The sequence below is a fragment of the Dreissena polymorpha genome, chromosome 10 (genome assembly GCF_020536995.1).
Source record: "Dreissena polymorpha isolate Duluth1 chromosome 10, UMN_Dpol_1.0, whole genome shotgun sequence".
In the NCBI taxonomy this organism is placed as follows: Eukaryota; Metazoa; Mollusca; class Bivalvia; order Myida; family Dreissenidae; genus Dreissena; species Dreissena polymorpha.
Window position 1 is genome coordinate 45,959,484 of NC_068364.1, and position 23,913 is coordinate 45,983,396.

At 36.7% G+C, this 23,913-nt stretch overlaps 1 protein-coding gene across 1 annotated transcript; it reads right to left on the reverse strand.

Moving 5' to 3' along the window:
• Nucleotides 1-11,882: 11,882 nt before the first annotated feature.
• LOC127847452 (SCO-spondin-like) lies at nt 11,883-23,113 on the reverse strand. Its single transcript, XM_052379373.1, has 9 exons — nt 22,948-23,113; nt 21,288-21,338; nt 20,369-20,451; nt 18,923-18,991; nt 18,451-18,586; nt 17,967-18,137; nt 17,211-17,417; nt 16,688-16,804; nt 11,883-14,941 (listed from the first exon to the last, which is right to left on the reverse strand). Exons 1-9 carry the CDS (start codon nt 22,973-22,975, stop codon nt 14,817-14,819), a joined length of 987 nt encoding a protein of 328 aa, XP_052235333.1. The 5' UTR covers nt 22,976-23,113; the 3' UTR covers nt 11,883-14,816.
• Nucleotides 23,114-23,913: the final 800 nt, after the last annotated feature.

Below are 23,913 nucleotides of genomic sequence, written 5' to 3' on the forward strand. Positions count from 1 at the left end.
GCATAACTTGCTTAGTTTTTGGATAACGAAATCCTTTCTAAAAAATTTCCCTATCTACTGTACGTCTGACTCACGAAGTGCAGTTCACAATTAATATGTGCACTTACTACAGCTCAACCATCTAGAGAAAGATACATGTGGGCACGTTATTTTTGAAAAAAGGTAAACAAACACCAATAGAACACATTATACATTAAATAAGAGGAAATCATTTTTTGAAAATAACTGTACGCCAATATCTTAACGTCTCCTCGTATATTTGAAAGGACTAAAATGTGTGTCTATGTGATATTTTAACACATTTCCAACGCATTTTTGGAGATTTCCCAACACTGAACCGCTTTCATTATTTAAGCTACACTCATTTATATCAAAACATTTATTTAGCGAATGATCTGAGATTGAGGGTTTTCTCTCAGATAAGCTAATGTGATGTTTGGATTTCGTTATGCTGGTAAATTAGCGGTAAGTTTTCCAGCATTCATTGGCTATTTAATTAGGACTTCACATAGGAAAGAACGGCTATCCCGAAACAATGTAAGTGAATCATTAGCACATCCCAATCTTCTAATGCTACGGAAGTCAAAAATAGTAAAATCAATGTGCTATAGCAACTGCATCGTGTTTAGGGCGCGATTCCGAAATCGTTAACATTCGAGAATTGTATCGACAAAAATCTGTAATTAATTTTTTCTGCGATGTAACCGAATCATTTCATCAAGATCGGCAACCATTCGAAAGTAAATACTTAAACCATCGGCCTCTTCGGGCGTTTCATCCAACTCATTTTTTCCTGGTGTTAACCGGAACCCGTCTTCATGCAGAGCACACATCCTATCTAAGCTCGGAGCGTTTTAGTCTGAAATGCCCGACAATGTAGCAACTGCTTTATCTATTCGCAAAACATGAAGGCTATTTTGCACGGTTTCTATCTTGTAATCAATATGTTGAACCAAATGCTGTAACGCGTGATCAATCACTTTTTCATTACGTGACTTCACACATGTGTTTTATACATACAAGAACAGATTAACATTTCTAATTGTGTTTACTTCTTTTTCTAGAATGGAAGGTATGACACGTTCGCGAATCTTCATCGGAGCGCAGTGGAACAGTCGACCCACAATGGTTCAAACTTTCTTGGGTGGCACAGAGTATATCTAGCTTTGTACGGAACTAGATTATTTAATTTACGATAATGAGTTCATGAAATAAAACTTAATCGTAATCTTTAACTTTTATGTCACTAAATAATGTCAATGAACGTATGCCTCTTATTATTCAAGGATAAAAGAAGCAATGCGAGAAATTGACAACACAGTTTCCCTTCCATACTGGGACTCAACGCTCGACTCTGAAATGGAATATCCGAACCGCACAATCTTGTTCTCACCGGAGTTCTTGGGAAACGGACGCGGATTGGTCACTTACGGGACCATTCGCCGACTGGGCAGCCCCGTATGATCGGTTGAGAAGGAATATTGCAGATAATGGTACGCTGTTTAGTAAAGAGATTATCAATTTGCTTTTGACACGTTGTAGCACTCGCGAAATAACAGCCCCTCCTATCAACGGTATATACAAGCTTGAATTGTATCACAGTGGCGTTCACAGATGGGTCGGTGGACAGATGCGTGGTCTAACCACAGCCGCCCACGACCCCGTATTTTTCCTCCACCACGCATTTGTGGACAACATTTGATCTCAGTTGTCCGTCTTGTGGTGACTCTCCATATTTAAAATGTAACTTGACCCGTCAGGTTTGCGTGTCCACTGAACGTATAAGTTCTGATATGGTAAGAGGAGGATCGGATTTTGTTGGACCAAGATGGGGTGACTTCAGTGGCTTTAGTGAACCTTCAGTGCCATCATCTGCTTATACACCATCCGTAAGTGCTGCTGAAGCAAGAAAACTGGAAGAAGAAATCGACGTCGGTCCATTGTTCATATCACCTCCCGCCGATCCCAGGACGGAGGCTGGTCTGATGGCCCGCAATGTGGTAAATGCTCCTAGGAAGAGGGCCATACCATAGTTTTTGGTAGATACGTTGACCTGTTCATATGTGTATTAACATTCTTGGTGAAGGCAAAAATAATATAAAAATATGGGTCATATGATACTATCGTTTTCATTCATTATATAAAACTGATTTTAATGAAGTTTAATTGTCATTGACGTAACCAGCTGCAGTATTTGCAATAAAAACATCGGCGTTTACTGCAAAATATACAAAGCAAATGTTTGTCTTTTATTGTTTGTATTGTGACTGAGGGAATAAAGATTAAAAAAAAAGAGCTACACCTAACAAAATGTGCGTTTACAATCTCACTGATAAGCTGTTCGCTCCGGTAATAAACGTTTTTAAACGTAAACGTAATGTACAGGCTAAGGTTAATTTTAACACTTTTATGATGATATTCGCTACAAGTAATGTTCGTAAATGATAACATACATTAAGATATATAAGTGAGCAATTACATGTTGACATGAAAAACGACCCAGCAAATTTCATATATGTATATTATGGTTTCAATAAATTAAACTAAGAAAATGTATAAACCATATCAGAAAGGAAATTATTGTTCTTATCCACTTCGTCTGTAAAAAAAAATACCAACTACAAAAATAAAATAGTTAAATCAGAGATCATCAACTTTGAATGGTTAATAAAAAGCATATCGGAAAAAGACCAGTTTTTTGGCTAGCAGAACTAAACCCGTACATTAAAGGGGCCTTTTCACAGATTTTGGCATTTTTTAACTTATTCATTAAATGCTTTATATCGATAAATGTAAACATTGGATCGTAAAAGCTCCAGTAAAAAATCAAGAATAAAATTAAAAAAAGGAAAAGAACATTACCCGGACCAGATTTCGAACCAGTGACCCCTGGAGTCCTGCCAGAGACCTGAAGTATAAACGCTTTATCCTACTGAGCTATTCCGCCGTGTACACATATTGAACGTATTTTATACCTTATATAAGCAATCTTCGTAGTTTCACAAAATTTAACGACAAAAACAGAACTCTCCAAATTATTCAATCGTTTCGCGTTGCAACGCTTTATAATTTTTAGGTTTTAAAATCGTCAAAAGATGCATATAATGGCTATATTAGACCATGGTAAATGTTCAGTACTGTTTCCTCACAAATATCATAACTAAAACGAAAATTTGCGAATCTGAAACAACTGTTTTCAATTTTGTCAATTTACCAAAGCGTGAAAAGATCCCTTTAATCACAAACAAAAACGCGTCTTAAAGACTGTTATTACATGTAATTATAAAGTCACGTAATGAAAAAGTGAAAGCCAAAACGTCATCCGCAAATCGAATGTTTTAGAAATAAATTTAGTGTTTCACTGTCTTTAGAATCGGAATCATATAAAAATGATTACGATATATATGTGAGAGTTATTTATATACACAGAACTATGGTAAGCGATTTACAAACGTATGAACAAAAAATAAAGAAAATTGAAAACAATGTAGGTGAAAGACAGATCGTTATTATTCCACCCACATAATTATCAAAAAAGCTCTACTGCTTTAAGCATCTGAAGACTGATATATGACATCATGGAATATATGCACGAGGATATGTGCTTCTGCATCAAGGCAGGCCCGTAGCCAGGGTTTTGAAAAGGGGGTGCGAATTTTTGCCATCGACGATTGTTATTGAGCAACGAAATGGCGAAGGGGGTATATGCGGGAGGGGATGTCACCCTCCTGCAATTTGGGGCTTTGGAGGTCCTCCCCCTAGAAAATTTTGAAAATGAAACGTAAACTCCTGCATTCTGGTCACTTTTTAACTGTATTTAGAGACTGAAGCTATAGAGCATTTTTATATGAAATTTCACTTTCATTGACCATACTCAGTGACTGATCGACAAAATATGATATAACATACATTTATTCCCCACATTGTTTTTCAATAACCACCTTTTTGATCAGTCACGGATAAACATCATTTTATACGTGTTTAACACGACACTAGTATGCGCGCACACACTTTGTTTACATTATAGAGTGTAAAATCAACGATAAGAAAGGTATAAAATGTCATTATTTATTGGAATCTTGGAATCTTTATTAAATTGGTGTGTTTTACCATTTCATCATTCTACCATTCATAAATCGAGCAAAATAAATGGATTTTTTTGACACAATTGTTTATCTGCTTCTATGGATAATACCAGAGGCCTAGCATTGCTCTAAACGTGTTACTTGTGTATTGTACAACAAACACTGATTAACAAAACTGGGTCTTCTATAATCTGCATCAATACTAAAAAGAAACAAAATGGTATAACTGGTTACTTAAATAATGTTTAACTATTTTTAACAAATTAGATATCTTTTTTCTAAATAAATTTCAGAAAACATATATCACTTAGGGCTTCATTAAGACCCTTTAGCCACAAACTACTGGCCCTATAGTCTCAAAGTCCTTAACAATGTATACCAGGACGTTGAAGAAAAAAGATGTACTTAGTAGTACATTATATGCTCAAGATCCGTCAAAGTTGATGAACATTAAACTTTAACGTCCACCTAATCATGTGTTATAACGTTTTAAATTCATAATATCAACTGTTTAAGAGTAGGACATTCCTAGTGTGAAGTTTGACATAATAAAAACATTGTGGAAAGTTATGTATATGGAGCAGAACAGATGCCATTAATTGTTGGTAAACTACATAAAAACTACATTGGTTTGTAGATATGATTTGTTTTCTTGTCATTCAACATAAAATTATCCTGTTTTGCGCATAGCTGATATTTTTGTTGCTGGAAAACCCTTTTGGGGACCCGAAAATGGTTGCACGGGGATATAACAAAAAAACAACACAGCCTGACGAAAAAGCTGTGCACAATTTGTAATTATTATAAATCGTGGTATAATGCAAAGTTATTAACCAGTGACTCATTTGTCTTCGGAAATAGTCGAAGGGTGTCCATTGATTTCAGTCATTTCCGGAAGCTGATATAACATTCCGTTAATAATCATCTAAAATGTATTGTCTTTTTTATAAGATAATGTATTCAAGTTAATTAAAACTGTTTTTCAAGCCATTTAGATAAATGCCGAAAATGTTATTGGACTGGGATTTCAACCCACAATAAATATGCTTCAACATTTTGTAATGATATCTATTAAAGTTATAGCTTTAACAGACATTAATAACGATGACAAAAGTTACAAAACAATCATTTTGTATCAAATATCTATATATAAGTATCGATTTTTTACGGATTATAGTGCCAGGTAAATAATTTTGCATTATTCAGAAAACAAATATCCATTAAAGATTCCAATTCCATTTTTCGGGAACCGGATTCTTAGATCTTCTCAAATTTTGCTGTCAAAACTTCTGTTGATTTCAACAATTTTACGGTTAAAAATTGTAAATAAAAATCACGCGTTATCTTGGAAATGACTTAATCGAGAAATTAATTATATGGTGACCTGTCGGTTGCATATTGAGTAAACATTATTTTAACGCTTAAATACGAAGACTCACTGAGTTTCTGGAAAAAATAAATAACCTTTTTTGCGTCAAATAAAGTTGGGTGCAACTTATAGTACAGTTTTCTTACTCGTCAAAAACATTGGGTGCGAACGCACCCAACGCACCCCCCCCCCCCTCCTGGCTATGGGTATGCAAGGCGTTGATACCAGTCCAGTTTATGTTGGTGTGTTAGATCTGTTCTACTGTAGCATGCCTGCTGCTTTTGCTCTGTGCCCCGCTTGTTGGAATTTAGTCCCGTGTCATAAAGTACCGCTATGTATAGAAAGAGTTTCTCCTCTGTTTGTGCAGCTAAAGGTACTCCTTTGTGTATACTGAACTTCAAAAAGCTACCGAATTGAATAACATAAAAAACAACAGAAAATACATTAAAGATTACGGTATCCTGGTTGCCGACATATGACACCGTGGTATAAAATTATAAATAATTGTGTATGCAATGGTTTTCAAAAAGTTGTCGACACAATAGAAGTTTCCATAGTCGTATTTCAAAGTTACTTCGTACAACTTTTGTATTTAACCAAAACATACATACCAGCACTTTTCGTAAGTCTTAAAGTATTCGCGAAAAGTGAGTATTGACTTCGAAGTATTGATTTAAAGGATATCTGAATATTTCTGACATAAAGGCGGTATATGTATATTTAATTGCAATTCAATTACTTAATAGCATAATACTCGAAACTTTCTGAGACGCGATAAATTCCAACGAAATGAGTATCAACTAAATTTAGTTTTTGATAAACAAAGCTTCATACCATCATTGATACTCAGATCACCTTCGTGCAATTTAGGAATAATCCAAAATAAAGGTTGATACATACGTAATATTATGCTAGTCAACTGTTCCAAGAGTTTGTATCACTCGAGTGGCTTGTGTGATGACGTATCACACGAGAGGCGGAGCCTCGAGTGTAATGCGAAATAGCACAAGCCACGAGAGTGATACAAACACTTGGAAAAATTGACTAGCGTAATATTCCTTTTATTATATACAACAACTAACGAAAACAGTTAACAAATGTATTTTTGACTTTAACAATACTGACGAAACTTTGACTAAAACGGTACGCCATAATTTATTTAAGACGCGTATGAATACAGTTTATGTAAATTAACGTGTAAACATTCGAACCGGGAAAACACAGGTTTCCGACACGCTAACCTTAATTAATGCCATCGTTAATCCAATTTTTATAACAATTAAGTTGACAACTTTAATCCGATGTTTATAACAAAAACGTTTAAACGATATGCACTTCCACTTCTATCTTCCATGTATTTATCGAAACTTAGTTTAAACCACACTATTTTATTTCTATCGAAATATATATTTATGCATGATAAACACGCACTCCAAAATACGTTTTTAACACATAGTTTACTGTTAAAAAACACCACGTCCGACACGTCCTTACAGAGTTTAAATAACACTATTGTGTTTTGTCACAGAAATGACGTCACACGATGTACTACGTAATATATTTCGTAATATAAAATATTTCTATTTTTGGTGCGTGTAATGTGACGTCATTAAATGCGTCGAAGTAGTCCGGCTAGTATGGTAATACGGTATTGGAAACAGCGAGAAGCGTAATACGGGATTTTTTATTTCAACAATTGATACAACCTGTATTTTGATAAAAGCATTAAACAGGTATATAATAAAATCCGATTACATAGCTTCTTTGTGTATGTTCATCTGTAGATACATACATTAGGTAATGATAACATTTTTAGAGAATTAAAAATCGTGCAACTAATGAAACGTAACAAGTATAATTCCCACTGCCGATCCGATCAACTCGATCATCCCGATCACCGAAATTTCCCGACCAAACCCGACCAAGCTCGACTAGAAAGGGTATACACGACTTCTTCTCGACCTCTTGTCGATAACACACGACCCCACACGACTCATTCACGACGTCCACTCAACCATCACTCCGATTACCGCTCGATCATCTCGACCTATACGCGAGCCCCATACAATCTCAGCTCGACCAAGTGGACCTCAGCTCGATCGCCACCAGATCTTTACACGACCAGATCGTGATGATCATACTACAGTCGTACAAAGCGATCTAAAATAACTCGGATAGAGGTCGAGCGGATCGGGTACAGAGCTTGTGTATGGTCGAATAGCAATCGGGAAGTGAGCGTGTACGGTCGAGTAGCCGTCGTGTAGCAGTCTAGTAAATCTGTACATCAAATCGAATAGAGGTCGAGTGGATCGTGTTGCGATCTAAAATAACTCGGGTAGAGGTCAAGCGGCTCGGGTGCAGATCGTGTATAAGATGTCAATCCGATCGTCACACGATTGCTTCACAATCAACTCGATCTAAAACTCGACTGATTCACGACCACTTCCCGAGCGCTTCTCGACCCATTTCCTACTCGACCGCTACTCGATATTTTTTGACATGTCAAAAAATAGCGAGTAGGAAGCCCGACCAATGCCGACCGTCCCCGACCGTCCCCGACCACTCTTGACGACCGAACCAGACCAGTACCCGACCGTTTGGTCGGGCTTGATCGAGTTGATCTGATCGGCAGTGGGAACCCAGCTTAATACATATCCGATACTAACGTCACTAGAACTCTTACGCTATATTTGTAGCATTGTATTAAGGGGTCACGTTTGTTTAGTCATGTTTTAATGTTTTTTCTTAATTCATTTGACTGAGATCGTTGTAGATGCGCGTTTGGATTGTGATAAATTCTGTGGTAAGAGCGAAGCTTCTCTTCCGGGTTACCCCCTCCCCTGTGCTTTGAATTTACAAGTTTAATTAATTTATGTTTATAGCTGTTACTGTTTTACAAAAAATTTCTGTCAATATAGTTTCTGTAGTTAAATCGTATGCCGTACTAAATACCGCGCGATGTGTGTTGTGTGGATAAAAGATATCGTTGCCCCTTTCATATTTACAATATTGTCATTTATCATACCACCGCATTGATATCTGCCTGATATAACGTTGCCTGATATATTTTTTATATCATGGTCAACAGGAAGTTCTTATATCATTTGTGGAGGATGGTCATACAACTCGGAATCAACTATAAAGTAATCATTTTTACTAAAATCGAATCAGATTCAACAAAACAAACAATTTGATACCAAAATGTTATATATTTGAAACACAAAAAGCAACATAAAAAGCAAAAATCCTTTTCTACAAATATTAAGCGCGCTTGTTCATGACGTCAATATGAACACGTCAAACGACAAAAGTCATATTCTTTCCCGATAAAACTGCAGCTTTTTAGCGATTTTTTTCATTAGTTCTTTAAAATCGGGGACGAGTAGGTATGATAAACATAAAAACAGGTTACTGCCTGATCCTTTTGTAATATATCAGGCTCGACACGAATAAAATAACGGCTCGGCAAGCTTCGCCGTTATATATTATTCTAAGCCTTGCCTGATATATTACAAAAAGATCAGGCAGTAACCTGTTATTCTCTATATATCAGTCTTCAGAGGTTATAGGCTTTCAAGCTAACTTCGTTTGGTGTAGAAACATATTAACGATTTTTCTTACACCCAGTTTAATCAACAATTTTCTGTATATGCATCGCTAACTGTATAGTTCAATAGTTTTTATGTGACGCTCACGATTAGGTTTCAATTTTAACAGCTCGCCTGTTCATTTATATAAACTGATAAAATTATGAGTTGTGCAACCGCTGGAGGGTGAGTCTGAATAGTGCATGCCATGGATCATGATACAGCTATCTACTTAAAATGTTAGTACGCATTCCTGCATTTGCTTTATAAATAATGTCATAGTTGGAGGACAGGTTCAAATTAAATCACAATTATGCAAGCGCCGTGACGTAGTGGATATGGTGTCCAACTAACGATCGGGAAATCACTTGTACAATCCTCACTGTGCGAGCGTTCTTTAGATCTCCCCCATAGACACCAGGAACTGGTTTTAGTCCCAGGTCTCGGACTCGAGAGCGTTTCAAATAAGCATCAGGCTTTCTATGCAATCGAGTTAAAAAAAATAGGTTTAAACTAATCACAATAAGGATGCGTTTTCAAATTTGCACTACCATCATAAGAAAATACTGTATTTAAGTATTTTAGAATTCTGATGAAAATGTATCCAACGAATTTAAATTATGTATTTGAGAAATCCTCATTAAGGTTATCTACCAAAAGTGTCTATAACAGACGATTCAAATCACCTATGAAACTATCGTTATGTGTTTATCACGCCCAACTTGTCAATTTAATGTCACGGCTCATAAAATTAAGTTGACATAACAAAGCTCAATTGGGTGCCATAGTGAATTCAGAAATGAACTTATGATCCAAAGTAATATACATTATACATATTAAACCCGTCGCACAACATTATATACAAATGAGACGATAAGGAAGAACACTATATATCGGCGAATAGATTATACAAATTAAACCCGTTGCACATCATTATAAAAATGAGACAACATGGAAGAACACTATATATCAGCGAATAGATTATACACATTTAACCCGTTGCACATCATTATGAAAATGAGACGATATCGAAGAACACTATATATCAGCGGATCGATTATACAAATTAAACCCGTTGCGCAGCATTACGAAAATGAGACGATAGCAGCGCAACTTCCACCCTAAGACCAATTGTCCAACAACAGCAAACACAATTATGTGTACAAAAAAGACTCGAAATGTGTGGTCATCTGACCAATAACGATCGCAGTGAGGCGGTGTTTGGTTACGGCAACATACGCATAATCAAATACGACGCACAATGATAGTATATACCTTTGCTAATACGAAAAGGTGCATCGAAAACGAATATGTGAATTGCCATTCCTTCATCATTTATATAGAATTGATAATATCTACAACTGCAACTTACGGCCTTCAACCAAAATATTTAGATGTTCATTATTATCTAGCTTTTCAAGTAACCAACTAATTATTTAACGTTTTTCGTGTATTGTAAAGAATGATGTGTGCGCATTTAGCTGCAATATGTCATTTTGAAATATACAAAGGGTAGTAAAATGTTATGTATTCTTGGTCAATTACGGTAACAAACGAATTAACAAATGCTTTACAATATGATTCACATGTATGTTTGGATGACAAACACTGCGTCATATCACTTGATCACACATGAACATCGGCATAACAAAATGTCCGAGAAAAGGTACCCGCTTAATGGCAATTAATACTATGTAACTTGCGATTTTCTGAGAAAGTTAAGGTTTGGATAAACATTCGAAATTTGCAAAAGGATAAAATTCTACATCGTCTGAGATCATTTTATTATGATGTTCTTTCGGTCAATAATGCTATGTTGGCAAAAAAATATACCTTTGTTAAGGTAATATAACGGTAAATGCATTTCTTGGAATTGTGGTCATGCTGAATATCCTGTTTAAGATTTTAGTGTAAGATTTTGCAAATTGTACGTCGTTTTGGGGAACATCGTCTTAACAGCTTCGTTCATTACCAGATGGTTATGATTCATACCAGAACTTATTTAATGAATAACGCATATTAAAATTACGAAATTAAACAATTAAGTTTTTAATTTTCGAAGGTTTAACTATATTATTTAATATTTCAATTGAATTCAATTAAATGACGTTATAAACACTTTTCATGTCAGGATTTGTTCGAGGAATTTTGTTTTCTGTGAACAGGCGATATTATTACAGCGATATTTGAAAAGTACAGATACCGTGCGTGGCGGCGACTGTTGCGCAAAATATCGAGTATCGCTTTGTGTGTCAAGTGTCGCGGTCTGAAATTAGACCGCGATAACGAGATTCGGTTAATATGGGCGATATTTGAATAATAAAATATCGTGCATCGCCGCTACTGTCGCGCAAAATATTGTGTATCGCTTCGTGTGTCTAGTATCGCCCTTTGAACGCGAGACACGACACACAGAGCGATACACGATATTTTTCGCGACAGTCGCAGCGACGCACGAAATTATTCGCGACAGTCGCGGCGACGCACGATAGTTTTCGCGACATCGCCGCGACGCACGATAGTTTGCGCGACAGTCGCGGAGACGCACGATATATTCCACACGATATATCGCCTTTTGGGCTACATACACAAGGGCAATATATCGTGTAAAATATATCGTGCGTCGCCGCGACTGTCGCGCAAAATATCATGCGTCACCGCGACTGTCTCAATAAAATATCGTGCGTCGCCGTGAAAAATATTGTGTATCGTTTCGTGTGTCTAGTGTCGCCCTTGATGAAAGAAGGGCGAGATTATAAATGGCACTATCCGGATTCCGTAGTTAAAAGCCCAATAAACACTAATAATCAGCGAATACGCTAATGATGTAAGGAAAACTGATTGGTTATGTGTTAACTTTATTTCATGAAATAGTTTGCGCAATATTCGTTGATATTAAGTTTTTATTTTGTTTTAAATGGCAAATAAATATAGATTTAGTTCACATTGTATTTCTTGTTAAACATCTTAATAATCGGACCGGCATGTGCTTTTTTATTCAAAATATCTAACATTTATTACATGTATTGTGTTTGCTATTTGAATATACCGTTCTCAAATACATTGGTTAACCACATTCAAATAAAAGGAACATGTCTTAGTCGTATTTACATCAAAAGCGTTCATTTAAAATTATCACAATGTAAAGGGTACATAATTATACTAAATTTACATTAACCTTTTACTTGAGAAAACAAAACAACAACCATAGAAAATATATATTCGGTAGTTTAAGTTTGCTTAACTATTCAGCTCTAATATTTGTCTTATTTTACTTTGACTTTTTATGCAGCATATTTTAAAATATATCACTTGTATTTCAATGTTCGAAGCATTAAAGCGGATTTAAAGATTAAACGTCAAATAAGTTGAAATTGATCAGTTACAATCGAATGGCAATGTTTGCGAAGAAAAAATATATTGAACTTAAAATACGGTCCTTAGATGTCCAGAAGATTTTACTCCAAAAAAGATAATATACTAAGCGTGCGACTCTCTTTAATGTCGCATGGGACATAACAATAACATTATCGGGTTGATAATACGTTATTTCACCCTCTGTTGGTGTGACATTTATATGAGCCGTGCTTTGAGAAAGGGGATTTAATGAATGTGCGTAAAGCGTCGTCTCAGATAAGCATGTGCAGTCCGCACAGGCTAATCAGGGACAACATTTGTTCGCGTTAACTGGATTTTTTTGCTAAGAAGAAACTTTTTGTAAACGAAAAATACAATAAAAGCGGAAAGTGTCATACCTGATTACCCTGTGCGGATTGCACAAGCTAATCTGGGAAGACACTTTACGCACATTCATCAAACCCCCTTTTCACTTAGCACGGTCCTAATTATAATATTACGCTTTGACAAAATCCAGCGGAACTCCTGTCAATGTTTTATGTTTTTGTTATTTTGAAACCCATAGATCATGTTTCAATTTTCAACTTTTTCAATTTTCAAACGAGTATACGTTACACATATTACCATGTGCGTTTGAAAAATCACAAAAAATCAAGTGCTCATGTTTATAAAATATATCAACCGTGACGTCGAAATGCGATGGTTTGATTAGATTGCAGACTAGTGTAAATGTGGTTTAAACGTGCTGAACCCGTAAAAGGTTATCTATGTATGCACTGCTGAACCACAATCTTTACATTTCTGTAGCGTGCAATTTAATTTAAGAATCCCGAAAATAAATCGTGCCAGAGAATAAGACTACGTTTGTTTGCTGGTCAGTCTATGATCACTTATGCTGAAGATATATATTTTAATGCACATATCATGAAGCATGTTTTATGACAATTACAAGTGAAAAAAATTGCTACATTTTTGTACCAATTTCTATTGCCCTCTATAATTGGTCCAATTAGAATTAATGTGCGTTTCTCAAAGTTATCCATTTCACTATTAACACTGAAACAAGTGTGAATGTACTCGTCGGTAAATGTGAAATGTTGAATCATACAAAAAATAGATGAAACATGAACGAATACGGTAATAGCGAATGTTGATACACTTAATGAGCAAACACGCAAACAATACTTTTCACTGATCATATGAGCTGCGTTCTGTGAAAACTGGGCTTAATGCATGTGCGTAAAGTGTCACCCAAGACTAGCCTGTGCAGTCCGCACAGGCTTATCAGGGACGACACTTTCCGCCTAAACTTAATTTTCTGTAAGGATGTACTTCCTTGAAACTAAAAATACCATACAAGCGGAGGTATCTTCCCTGATTAGCCTGTGCGGACTGCACAGGCTATTCTGGGACGACACTTTACGCACATGCATTAAGCACAGTTTTCTCAGAACACGACTAATATATGTACATACAACAAAGACAGAAACACATATCATCATGCCGCTGAACGAAGGCAACAAGACTCCCGGTGCCAGTTGCATACAGATAAAATTTAGGTATACCGCAAACTGATTAACTCATTTACGCCTAGTGGACTCTTCCATCCTTCTAAATTGGATCAATTTATATCCAAAATTATGGATGTCTAGTATATTTATTTCTATATTTAGAATATTTCTTACAGAAATTCCTTTAAGCAAACAGCGCATCATGCGGCGTCTCATTTGCGTCTACGATGTTTACCAGGGCCTTTTTTCTAGACGCTAGGCATAAATGTTTTTAATTTAACTTTACTCCATGTAACAGGTCCAAATCGAAAACGATTGCCACCCTTTATAACAAATCACATATGCATGTGGATGTATAGAGATAAAATTTAGTTGGTTTCCTCTTGAACTCTTGACTAAACGAACAATAATAAAATGTGTCACGAATATCAACAATATAATGCAATCAATCTTGCTAAAAAGTATATTCCACTGTTTAAAATACGTTTCAGTTAATGTCTCGAAGTGTTTTTCGTAAGATCTTCTGTAAAATTGGACAAACACACTTAAGCCACACAAAAAAATAACATGATAAATATTGTGTCACGAAAAAACAAGCGATATGACGTCATGAAGCCGTGCACTTTGCAATAATCCGCAGTACCCACGTGCGAGCATCCTGCTAAGCCCCATTAATGCATGTGCGCAAAGTGTCGTCACAGAATAGCCTGTGCAATCCGCACAGGCTAATCAGGGACAACACCTACCGCCTTAACCTGAATTTTGTTTTTTTAACAGACTTTCTTTCTCACGGAACAATCCATAAAGCGGAAAGTGTCGCCCCAGATAAGCCTGTACGGACTGCATAGGCTAAGCTGAGTCGATACTTTACGCACATAAATTAAGTCCGGTTTTACATAAAATATGTTTAGCAGAGCTGACAAAACTTCCTGCAGTGTTTCTCGCGCCACTGCCAAAAAGACACGGTGGTACAAATGTCCGCCTCATACTCGTGGCAATTGTCGATCTCGTCCACGCACGGGATGGGAGAGGCTGCAATATAGAATAAATATATGAGGTACGTAGGAAATGGTTACAATAGTTACAGATTCTGACCTGGTCAATGCAATAAAGTATAGTGACTAAAGTGTCCGCCTTACGACCGGACAGTCACAGGTTCGATACTCTCTGTGGGGGCGTTTTTTTAGATCTCCTTCGAAGAGTACTGGTTCTACCCAGGAAACTATTTCAAATAAGACGTATGCTTTCGATGCAATCGAGCTTAAATAAATATATTTAAAATAATATAGCAGTTTGAATTAAGTTTACCTCGACGAGAAGAATGCCCAGTTATCGATTAATAATATTTTTATTTTTTCAGATTGTCTCATTACCGTGTAAAACAAACACTATGAATTCAGTTTAGAAAATGGTGTAAAATTACTAAACTATTACAATCATATGCCTTTATAAACTTCTTATATCCTTTCAGAGAGTTGGCGGATTTTAGGCCTTACGCGCGGTAAACAAAAGGAGAGGTAATCACGGCGGGTAGTGATTTTAACTGGAGATATTTTCAGCCTCCGATTCTTAATGACTACCTGTACTGCGTACATATGCGTATTACGTTCGTGAATTTTCTTTTTTGAAACTCAAAAGTGTCTTATTAATGCATATAAATCAACTTTCATTCATAGATAAGCAAGGTAATCAGGAACATTAAAAGAATGTGTAAAATATGTACTCTTTTCGTGGAATTAATCCTTTTTTTATTAGACTGTGTATTGTTTGCCAATTTCTTCTGCGATTTACTCAAAAGTTGATTATGCAGGGTTGGCAAAACCAATTCCTGTTTATTTTGAAAGTGTTTTCACCTATTATGTTTTTCACCTATTATGTTTTTATTTACTTCTTCATCAGAACAATTCATACAAGTATGCGGCATCGCAAAACGTCCGCATCATGGTATAAGACACGGTGAGAATGAAAATTTCTTTCTCAGTTTGACCACATGACTATGGCGTATCGCATCGCACTACCGGGTTATTTGCATAAATGTATTTATTTCCTATGACGCTTATTTTGTTTTTTTTTGGTTTACGTGTACGGTTCTTTAGCTTTGTAAATATGACTCGTTTAAATTAAAGCTTCTTTTGTTTTAAATTAAACATTAAAATGTAAAATTTACAAAATCTGTACTAATTTTATATGAAAGTTATTAATCTGAGCGAATGCGGGTTTACATGTGACGCAGGACTTAGGCGACCGCTTACTAGGAAACATTCCACAGTGTAGTTGACACTACTTGTGTGACAACTTAAAAGTTAAATTCCACAGTGGACGAGACAATACTTGTGTGACCAATTACTATGAAAACACCCACTTAGGAATTGACAGTACTTGTGCGATCACTTACATAGACAGAATCCACAGCTAATTGGATAATACTTTAGTGATCACTCACTTCGACATAATTCACAGTGGACAAGGCAGTGCTTGGATGATCATTTATTTGAGCAGAATCCACAATGGACGAGACCGTACTTATGTGATCACTTACCGAAACAGAATCCGCTGTGGACTAATCAGTACTTGTGTTATCACTGACATTGACATAATTCACAGTGAACAAGACCGTTCGTGTGCGATCAATTACCATGGCAGAATCTACAGCGGACAAGTGAGCATGTTTGCAATCAATTACTTTGGGAGAATCCACAGTGGGCAAGAAAGTACTTGTGCGATCACTTTCCGCTACAGAATTCAAAGTGGACTAGATAGTTTTATGTGACAACTTACTTGGACAGAATCCACAGTGGACTGGGCAGTACTTGTGCGCCCAGGCGCTGTAGACTCCAACGCACGCCTCGGGTCGGTAATACGCAGAACAATCTGTCAGGTCCATGCAATGCCCAGCTTTTAGTTAGTAAAATATGGTTATTGATAATGTCATTTAGTATTATTTCATCAATACAATCGATATCACATGTAGTTACTTTAATAGTTAAATCAATTTCTACAAAACAATGCATGGACACAAAAGACAATAAATGTACCAGAATCAAATTCTATATAAGCATGTGTTTAACAATATCACGTCATTGTTAATAGATTATCAAAAGATAAAGAAAGAACGTAATTGCTTACGTATTAATTATTTTGACATTCTTTTTTTGATAAGTTGTCTAAAAAAACAATATGAATTCTAAGTAAGTCCGTGTTTTGAAGCTGCTAAAAAGCTTGCGGGTAGGACGTGCGCTTGTGGAGGAACGTTGGCGTTGCTAAGCATTAGATGGACCAATAAAGAGACATTGTAACTTACGTTTCTGTGTCATGTTGTTAGGTGTGAATTGTTCGTTATATACCCTACTTGTCGTGGCCTGCTTTGGGGTGCTGGGGGAGACGCTCGATGCCGTCGGCGACATGGTTGTTGTTGTTGTTGTTGTTGGTGAAGTTGTTGTTGAAGTTGTTGTTGAAGTTGTTGTAGTTTGTGGAGGATCTGATGTTGTTTTTGGAGTGAGAGGCGGATCTGTTCGAAACAACGAAACAACATGAAATAGAGTCGTTACCACACACTAATTTTGTTTAAACAGTAATCATGTACAATGGTCTAAATGGCTTCATGTCGGACATCAACTACTGTAAAACAAGTAGGTTTGCTGTTATGCGATCGCAAATGAGTATTTTCTGACAAATTATTTCGCACGAGATCACACGAAACACACAAAAAAATATATGAAACGCGTTCTGAGAAAACGGGCTTAATGTATGTGCGTAAAATGTCATCCCAGCTTAGCCTGTGCAGTCCGCACAGGCTTATCAGGGACGAACTTTCCGCTTATATGGTATTTTTCGTTTCAAGGAAGTTCCTCCTTACCGAAAATCAAGTTTAGGCGGAAAGTGTCGTCCCTGATTAGCCTGTGCAGACAGCACAGGCTAATCTGAGATGATACTTTACGCACATGCATTAAGCCCAGTTTTCTTAGAACAAGTCTCAAAATAGAAATCTCTCGTCCAAAAGATATTCGGAGTTTTTATATTCTGCGAGACTTGGCGTTGTTTCGCTGCGCTCGCGTACCGGGACAGGGAGAGTTGTGGCACAGAGCGACGTCCTTAGCGTCCCCCATACACAGACGCCCGTGAGCGGAAGGAGATGGATTGTCGCACTGCCTATACCGGAAGTGGATTCCTACTCCACACGGAGGCTCACACGCATCCCAATTACTCCATGTCGACCACTGCCCATCAACTGAAAAAACAAAACAAATTGTGTAATTTTATTATTAATGCGCATGTATATTTATAATTCTTCCACATGTATCTGCTATTATAAACCAACGTCCCCGTGAAATATATTATATACGACAGCCGAATAATTTTACCATTTATATACTGAATCTTAAAATTAAAACTTATTTCAATATCCGCATTTCTTTCTCACATAAAAAAAACAATCTAAACTGTTTTTCTATTTAGTTAACCACCATTTATATTTATCAGATACATTGATTTTTAACAGTGGGGGGTCAACAAATACTGTTATTATAGTAACGGTGTCTTGCCTGCAGGCGGAGGGGTTGTGAACCGGACTGGACACAAGTACTTGTTACAGCCATGGAGACCGCAGCACTGGTTACAGCCCGGGGCAGGGGCGCGCCTCCGACCGAACAGGGGGGTCATGTCAATGCCAGAACAAAACTGGAATATATAGTTTCGTTATGATCGCCGATTCATGAGATCACTTGCATAAAAATAAGTCTTTTTATATGGACTCACTGCATACAAGCTAACCCATTCATGTCCGCTTGATTAAGTATAGGTTGACCTTTATGAGAACGCTCCTCTATTGGGGATTAAGCTACGTCTCGTGAATTCTCAAATACCCCCATAGGTATCACAATCTTTATAACGTGTATAGAAACTATAATCGGTTTTAATCTCATTTACGTTAGTCATCTCGTATGTAAAAAGCTTAAATTGAAGTTTAACATACAAGGAGAGGAAGTAAAAAGTTCAAGCAGCACAACGACCCACCAGTTTTTCTCTACACCCCATCGCGAAAAGGACTTCTTCATTCTTTCTGTATGTTTCGGTGTAGCACATCTGAAACGAGATGTGTTTATAGAATCGAATTGGTTTATAGTTTGGCGTGTATATGAATAGATATGTCTTGGTCTCATTGTTGTTTTTCTCCATCTTATACGTTTCCAATAAAACATCCAATACACTAAGATGTTGTCACACATATATTAGATAACAACAATGAAATGCTTGCATATTGAGAGTTACATACATGTATATGCTGTTACAGTTTCAATATTTATGCAATCTTGGTAGATCTATCAATATTTAAGACATCGATAATTGTAATATCGCCTGGAACAGATGCATCCTGATGAATAAATACATTATTTTACAAATGATAAAGAACACAATGTTAAGATTTGATGATTTTTATTTAACACGAAAACAGCTTTAAGGCTTTGCAGGTCTACTCGTGTGTTCACATTCCTAAAAGCCTCGGCACTTGTTTCCCTCCAATCCTACCCATCCATATTTTACGTTATTCTTCTTCTTGTTCCCTAAAAATGCATGTCTCCTCTTGCGTATCGACTTACTGTGAAACGCTATTGCGTAGACCCCAACGTAATAAAAAAAAACCTTCATGTTTATCTGAGCAACTACCTTCCCCCATTAATAAATATATCCCCTTCCTAACGGAACCAAAACTCACCCTTACGTCATCTTTCTATCATTCTTTACCTTCAAAACAACATACCAACGAACTGTCGCTTTGTTATTATTGACTTATTTCCCGGTGTCATACCCAATCGCTTTACGTAAATTAGTAGTTTGACGGCATCTTAGTGATAGTATACAGTAAGATGCAGAGTTTGTAAATAAATATTTGGCGACTAACACCGCGAGAGCGCATCATTTCATTGCCGCGTCCATAGATAAGCACGTATCCATTTCGTTGGTATTAACTTTCTTCAATTCATCAATTCACTACTTAATCACATCAAACATCTTTCCAACACCAGCGACTTATTCATTAACATATTACCGCCCAGACTGTGCTCACCTGCGAGTCCATGCAAGTCTTGATCTTAACACCCATTAACATCTTACCGCCCATCAATATCTTACCGCCCGTTATTATCTTACCGCCCGTTGACATCTTACCGTCCATACTGTGCTCACCTGCGAGTACATGCAAGTCTTGATCTTACCACCCATTAACATCTTACCGCCCATCAATATCTTACCGCCCATTAATATCTTACCGCCCATTGACATCTTACCGTCCATACTGTGCTCACCTGCGAGTCCATGCATGTCTTGATCGTATGACATTCATTAACATCTTATCGCCCATTAACATCTTACCGCCCATTAATATATTACCGCCAATAAAAATCTTACCGCCCATTAATATCTTACCGCCCATTAACATGTTACCGCACAGACTGTGCTCACCTGCGAGTCCAGACAAGTCTTGATCGTATGACATTCATCTAGAGACATCAGGTCAGCGCAGTCAAAACAGTCCAGCGCACCATCTGCATTGGTGAAAATATGTCAGCCTCGCTCTGTGAAAAAGGGCTTTACTGCAATTGCGTAAAGTGTTTTCCAAGATAAGCCTGTGTAGTCCGCACATGGACGCCACTTTCCGACTTGATTTGATTTTTGATAAAATAGACTTTCTTGAAACGAAAAGTATCATAAAAGCGTAAAGTGTCGTAATCTGGGACGACACTTTACGCATTTGCGCTTATCCCCTTTTTCACAGAGCACGGCCCATATACACAACTTTTATTTAGCCTCCTTCTTCCGCAAAGGCTCATCAGGGGTGAAACTTTCAGCTTGTATCGTATCTTTTGTTATAAAGAAGTCTTCTCTTAGCGAAAATCCAGTTTCGGCGGATAGTCCCGCTTCTGAATAGCATGTGCGGACTGCACAAGCTTATCTGGAACAACACTTAGGCACATGCATTAAAACCCCTTTTCATAAGGCGAAGCTCATTTTCATTTAATGGCATTTATATAGCTGTATGTTTTCTTCTCATAATGCTCATTGAATTTTTTGGGGGGTTAGTTTTAGAGCTGAAGTAATCATTGGTAGAAGACAATAATCATCAAATAATACTGAAACAAAGAAATATGTCGTCAACTGTTCGGAATTATGTACAAGGTTGAAACGGGACAATACACTAGTTTCGGTTTTCAGACGATTCCGGTTAAGAGAGTTCGGTTTTAGACAGTACATAAAATATTGCGATCTTATTTACTCGGGAATTCTCGGAAACGATAGTGACTGATTAGATTATCATGTGTATATAAGAGTGTACATGAAATACCGTTTTCAACGCTATAAAATTTGATATTTTTATACTCACATGCAAATGAAACTAGATTTATCAGCAACAGCAATATGTCAATCACTCGAACTGAAACCGAGATATAATAAAACACTGGGTATTTTCTGCTTTCAAATTATTCATTTATTTAATACTTTTAATACATGGTATCCATAGGAAACGAACTAACTAACTCTACCATTCTGATTTGTAAACGTGGATTTTCAGAACTATATTCACGCGACGAAATATTGTATCAACAAAAGATGTATGTAATAGGCAACTAGTAAATAAATAAATAAATAAATAAATAAATAAATTAATTAATTAATTAATTAATTAATTAATTAATTAATTAATTAATTAATTAATTAATTAATTAATTAATTAATTAATTAATTAATTAATAAATTAATTAAATAAATAAATAAATAAATACAAAATAAATAAATATATAAATATATATATATATAAAACGCTTTTATTAAATTTGCCGTAGCTTTCGACCTCTCGGTCTTCTTCATCGGCATTTATTTGTGAAGCATATCATGTTTAGCGGAAGTGACGTTATATTATTGAACGTTACATTGCGCGCCATTTTAATTAGTCTTTTGTGTTTAGTCCATATGGTTTGAACGTCCTCAATTTACGCTTCCAAAGTTGTTCGATGGTCTTCCGGTACTTGTCCGATCCATTTAATTTTTCGAGTCCCATGACCCGGAAGTCCGCGACGCTGTGGCCGTTCGTGTGAAAGTGCTCGGCAACCGGGTCATTGTGTCGAGTCCGTATCCGGGACAGGTTAAGGAGATGTCGCTGGTACAGGGTATCTCCCGTTTCCTCTACGTATACAAAGGTCTCACATCGTTCGCAGTGTACAGCCTAGACTACATTGGTGGATTTGCAGGTGACCTCGTTCCGCACATTGTAGCTTTTGCCGGTGGTATCGCTGAACTTTTCGGCCTCCATCATGTACGGACAGATTGCGCACCTCTGCGCCCCACAAGGTCCGCTCCTGTTTGGAACCCGGAAAAACATTCGGTTGTGTTTTTTATGAACCAATATGTCTTCCAGGTTGCAGTCTCTTCTGAATGCTGCTAACGGGGGTTCAGGAAATACATTTTTCATACGATCGGAAGTGTGGAGTGTTGGCAGGTGTTTTCGGAGGATATGGCCGACATTTGGTAGCGCTCTGGAGAAAGTGATAACGAGCGGTACCCTGGAAGTACTTTTTGAAGACACCTTTGTACGCAGCAGATCTTCTCGCTTCTTGCTATCAACTTTCTTCCGTTCTGTCTCGACGAATCGGCCATTGTATCCTCGCTGCAGTAGTTGTTCTTTGATCTCATCTCTGTGATTTTTGAAGTCCGTCTCTTCCGAACATATTCGTTTCAACCTCACACCTAAGCCGTATGGAATGGACTTTTTCGTAGACTCGGTATGAGACGTGTCCTTGTGCAGGTAGAGGTGCCTATCTGTTGGTTTGATGTATAAGTCTGAAACCAGCCTTCCTGTTCGAATTGAATTGACGTCATAGTGTCATAGTGTCATAGTGTCTAGGAATTCGAGCTGCTCTGTTGAGTAGCGTTTTATTTTATATAAACGGCTAAAAGCGACTTTATTATATATATATATATATATATATATATATATATATATATATATATATATATATTAGGTAAAAAGTGAAAGAACTGCTTACCAATTCTGACAGTTATTTTGTTCCACATTCTTTAACAATAAAAAACATAACACCACTTAATGAAAAGAACATTTTATACGCATTAACAGCAAGTGTGTCCAATTTTGTTCCACAAACACCATTCTTACTATTAATGATTTCATTTTCTAGTTCACCGCTTTCACCACAGATCTGGCGTTATCTTGACAACACTACGTCCGAGATTTAAAGGGCATTCTCTCGGTTTGGGCGTTGAAGAATACTTATTGAAAACTCTATTTGATTGTTCTATTATGCATCTACAGATCATTCATAAATCCAATGTTTAAATGCGAACCTTCGAGGACATGTATATAGATTACAATTATACTCAAGAAAACATACCTACTATAGCCAATAATTTTCTACGCAAATAACGAAAAAACAACTTTTCCAAAACAGGCTTCACATAATTAGGTAATAACAATTTCTCGCTAAAAACATTTCATTTAAGAAGGAATTGTTTACAGGCTTTGGATGAAATCAAGCTAAAATAAATTGTTAAAACTTAGTTTTGGCGTGGTTTTTCCAATCTCGAACTTTGCAATTACCTCTTTAGGGACTCTGCGACTGTTTAAGGTGAGCGGGTTTACAGATAAGAAGCCGACCTAGCGTCGTCCACTGAGGCTATATTTGTCAGATGTATGGCTGTCAAATTAGTGCAATACAAGCGCAGTCTCACCTCGGTAAACCAGGTTCAAGCTCACAATACAATACATGTAACTAAAACCTTCATTTTATTTAATGTAAAACCTTTGACTGAAGTTAAAAATTAAAATAGTGTCGACATTTTTCACGTACGAACCAGAAAAGCATACATTTTCATGAAGGGCATTCTAAGTCGAGTGCATATAAGAAAGAAAAAGATATGTCATGCGATATTTAAGAATAAACGAAACAACGATCACTGTGTTTTAAGTTTTTTGCGGCTACCTTTCAGGTGTTAGA

What these genes read in the sequence shown, in the direction of transcription:
- LOC127847452 (XM_052379373.1), bottom strand. Translation starts at nt 22,975, where the DNA reads ATGTGGAACAAAATAACTGTCAGAATTG. An exon ending in TGGGGTGTAGAGAAAAACTG is followed by an intron (nt 18,587 to 18,922) that starts GTGGGTCGTTGT and finishes TATATATTCCAG; the next exon opens with TTTTGTTCTGGCATTGACAT. An exon ending in CCACTGTGGATTCTGTCCAA is followed by an intron (nt 14,942 to 16,687) that starts GTAAGTTGTCAC and finishes TCTATATTGCAG; the next exon opens with CCTCTCCCATCCCGTGCGTG.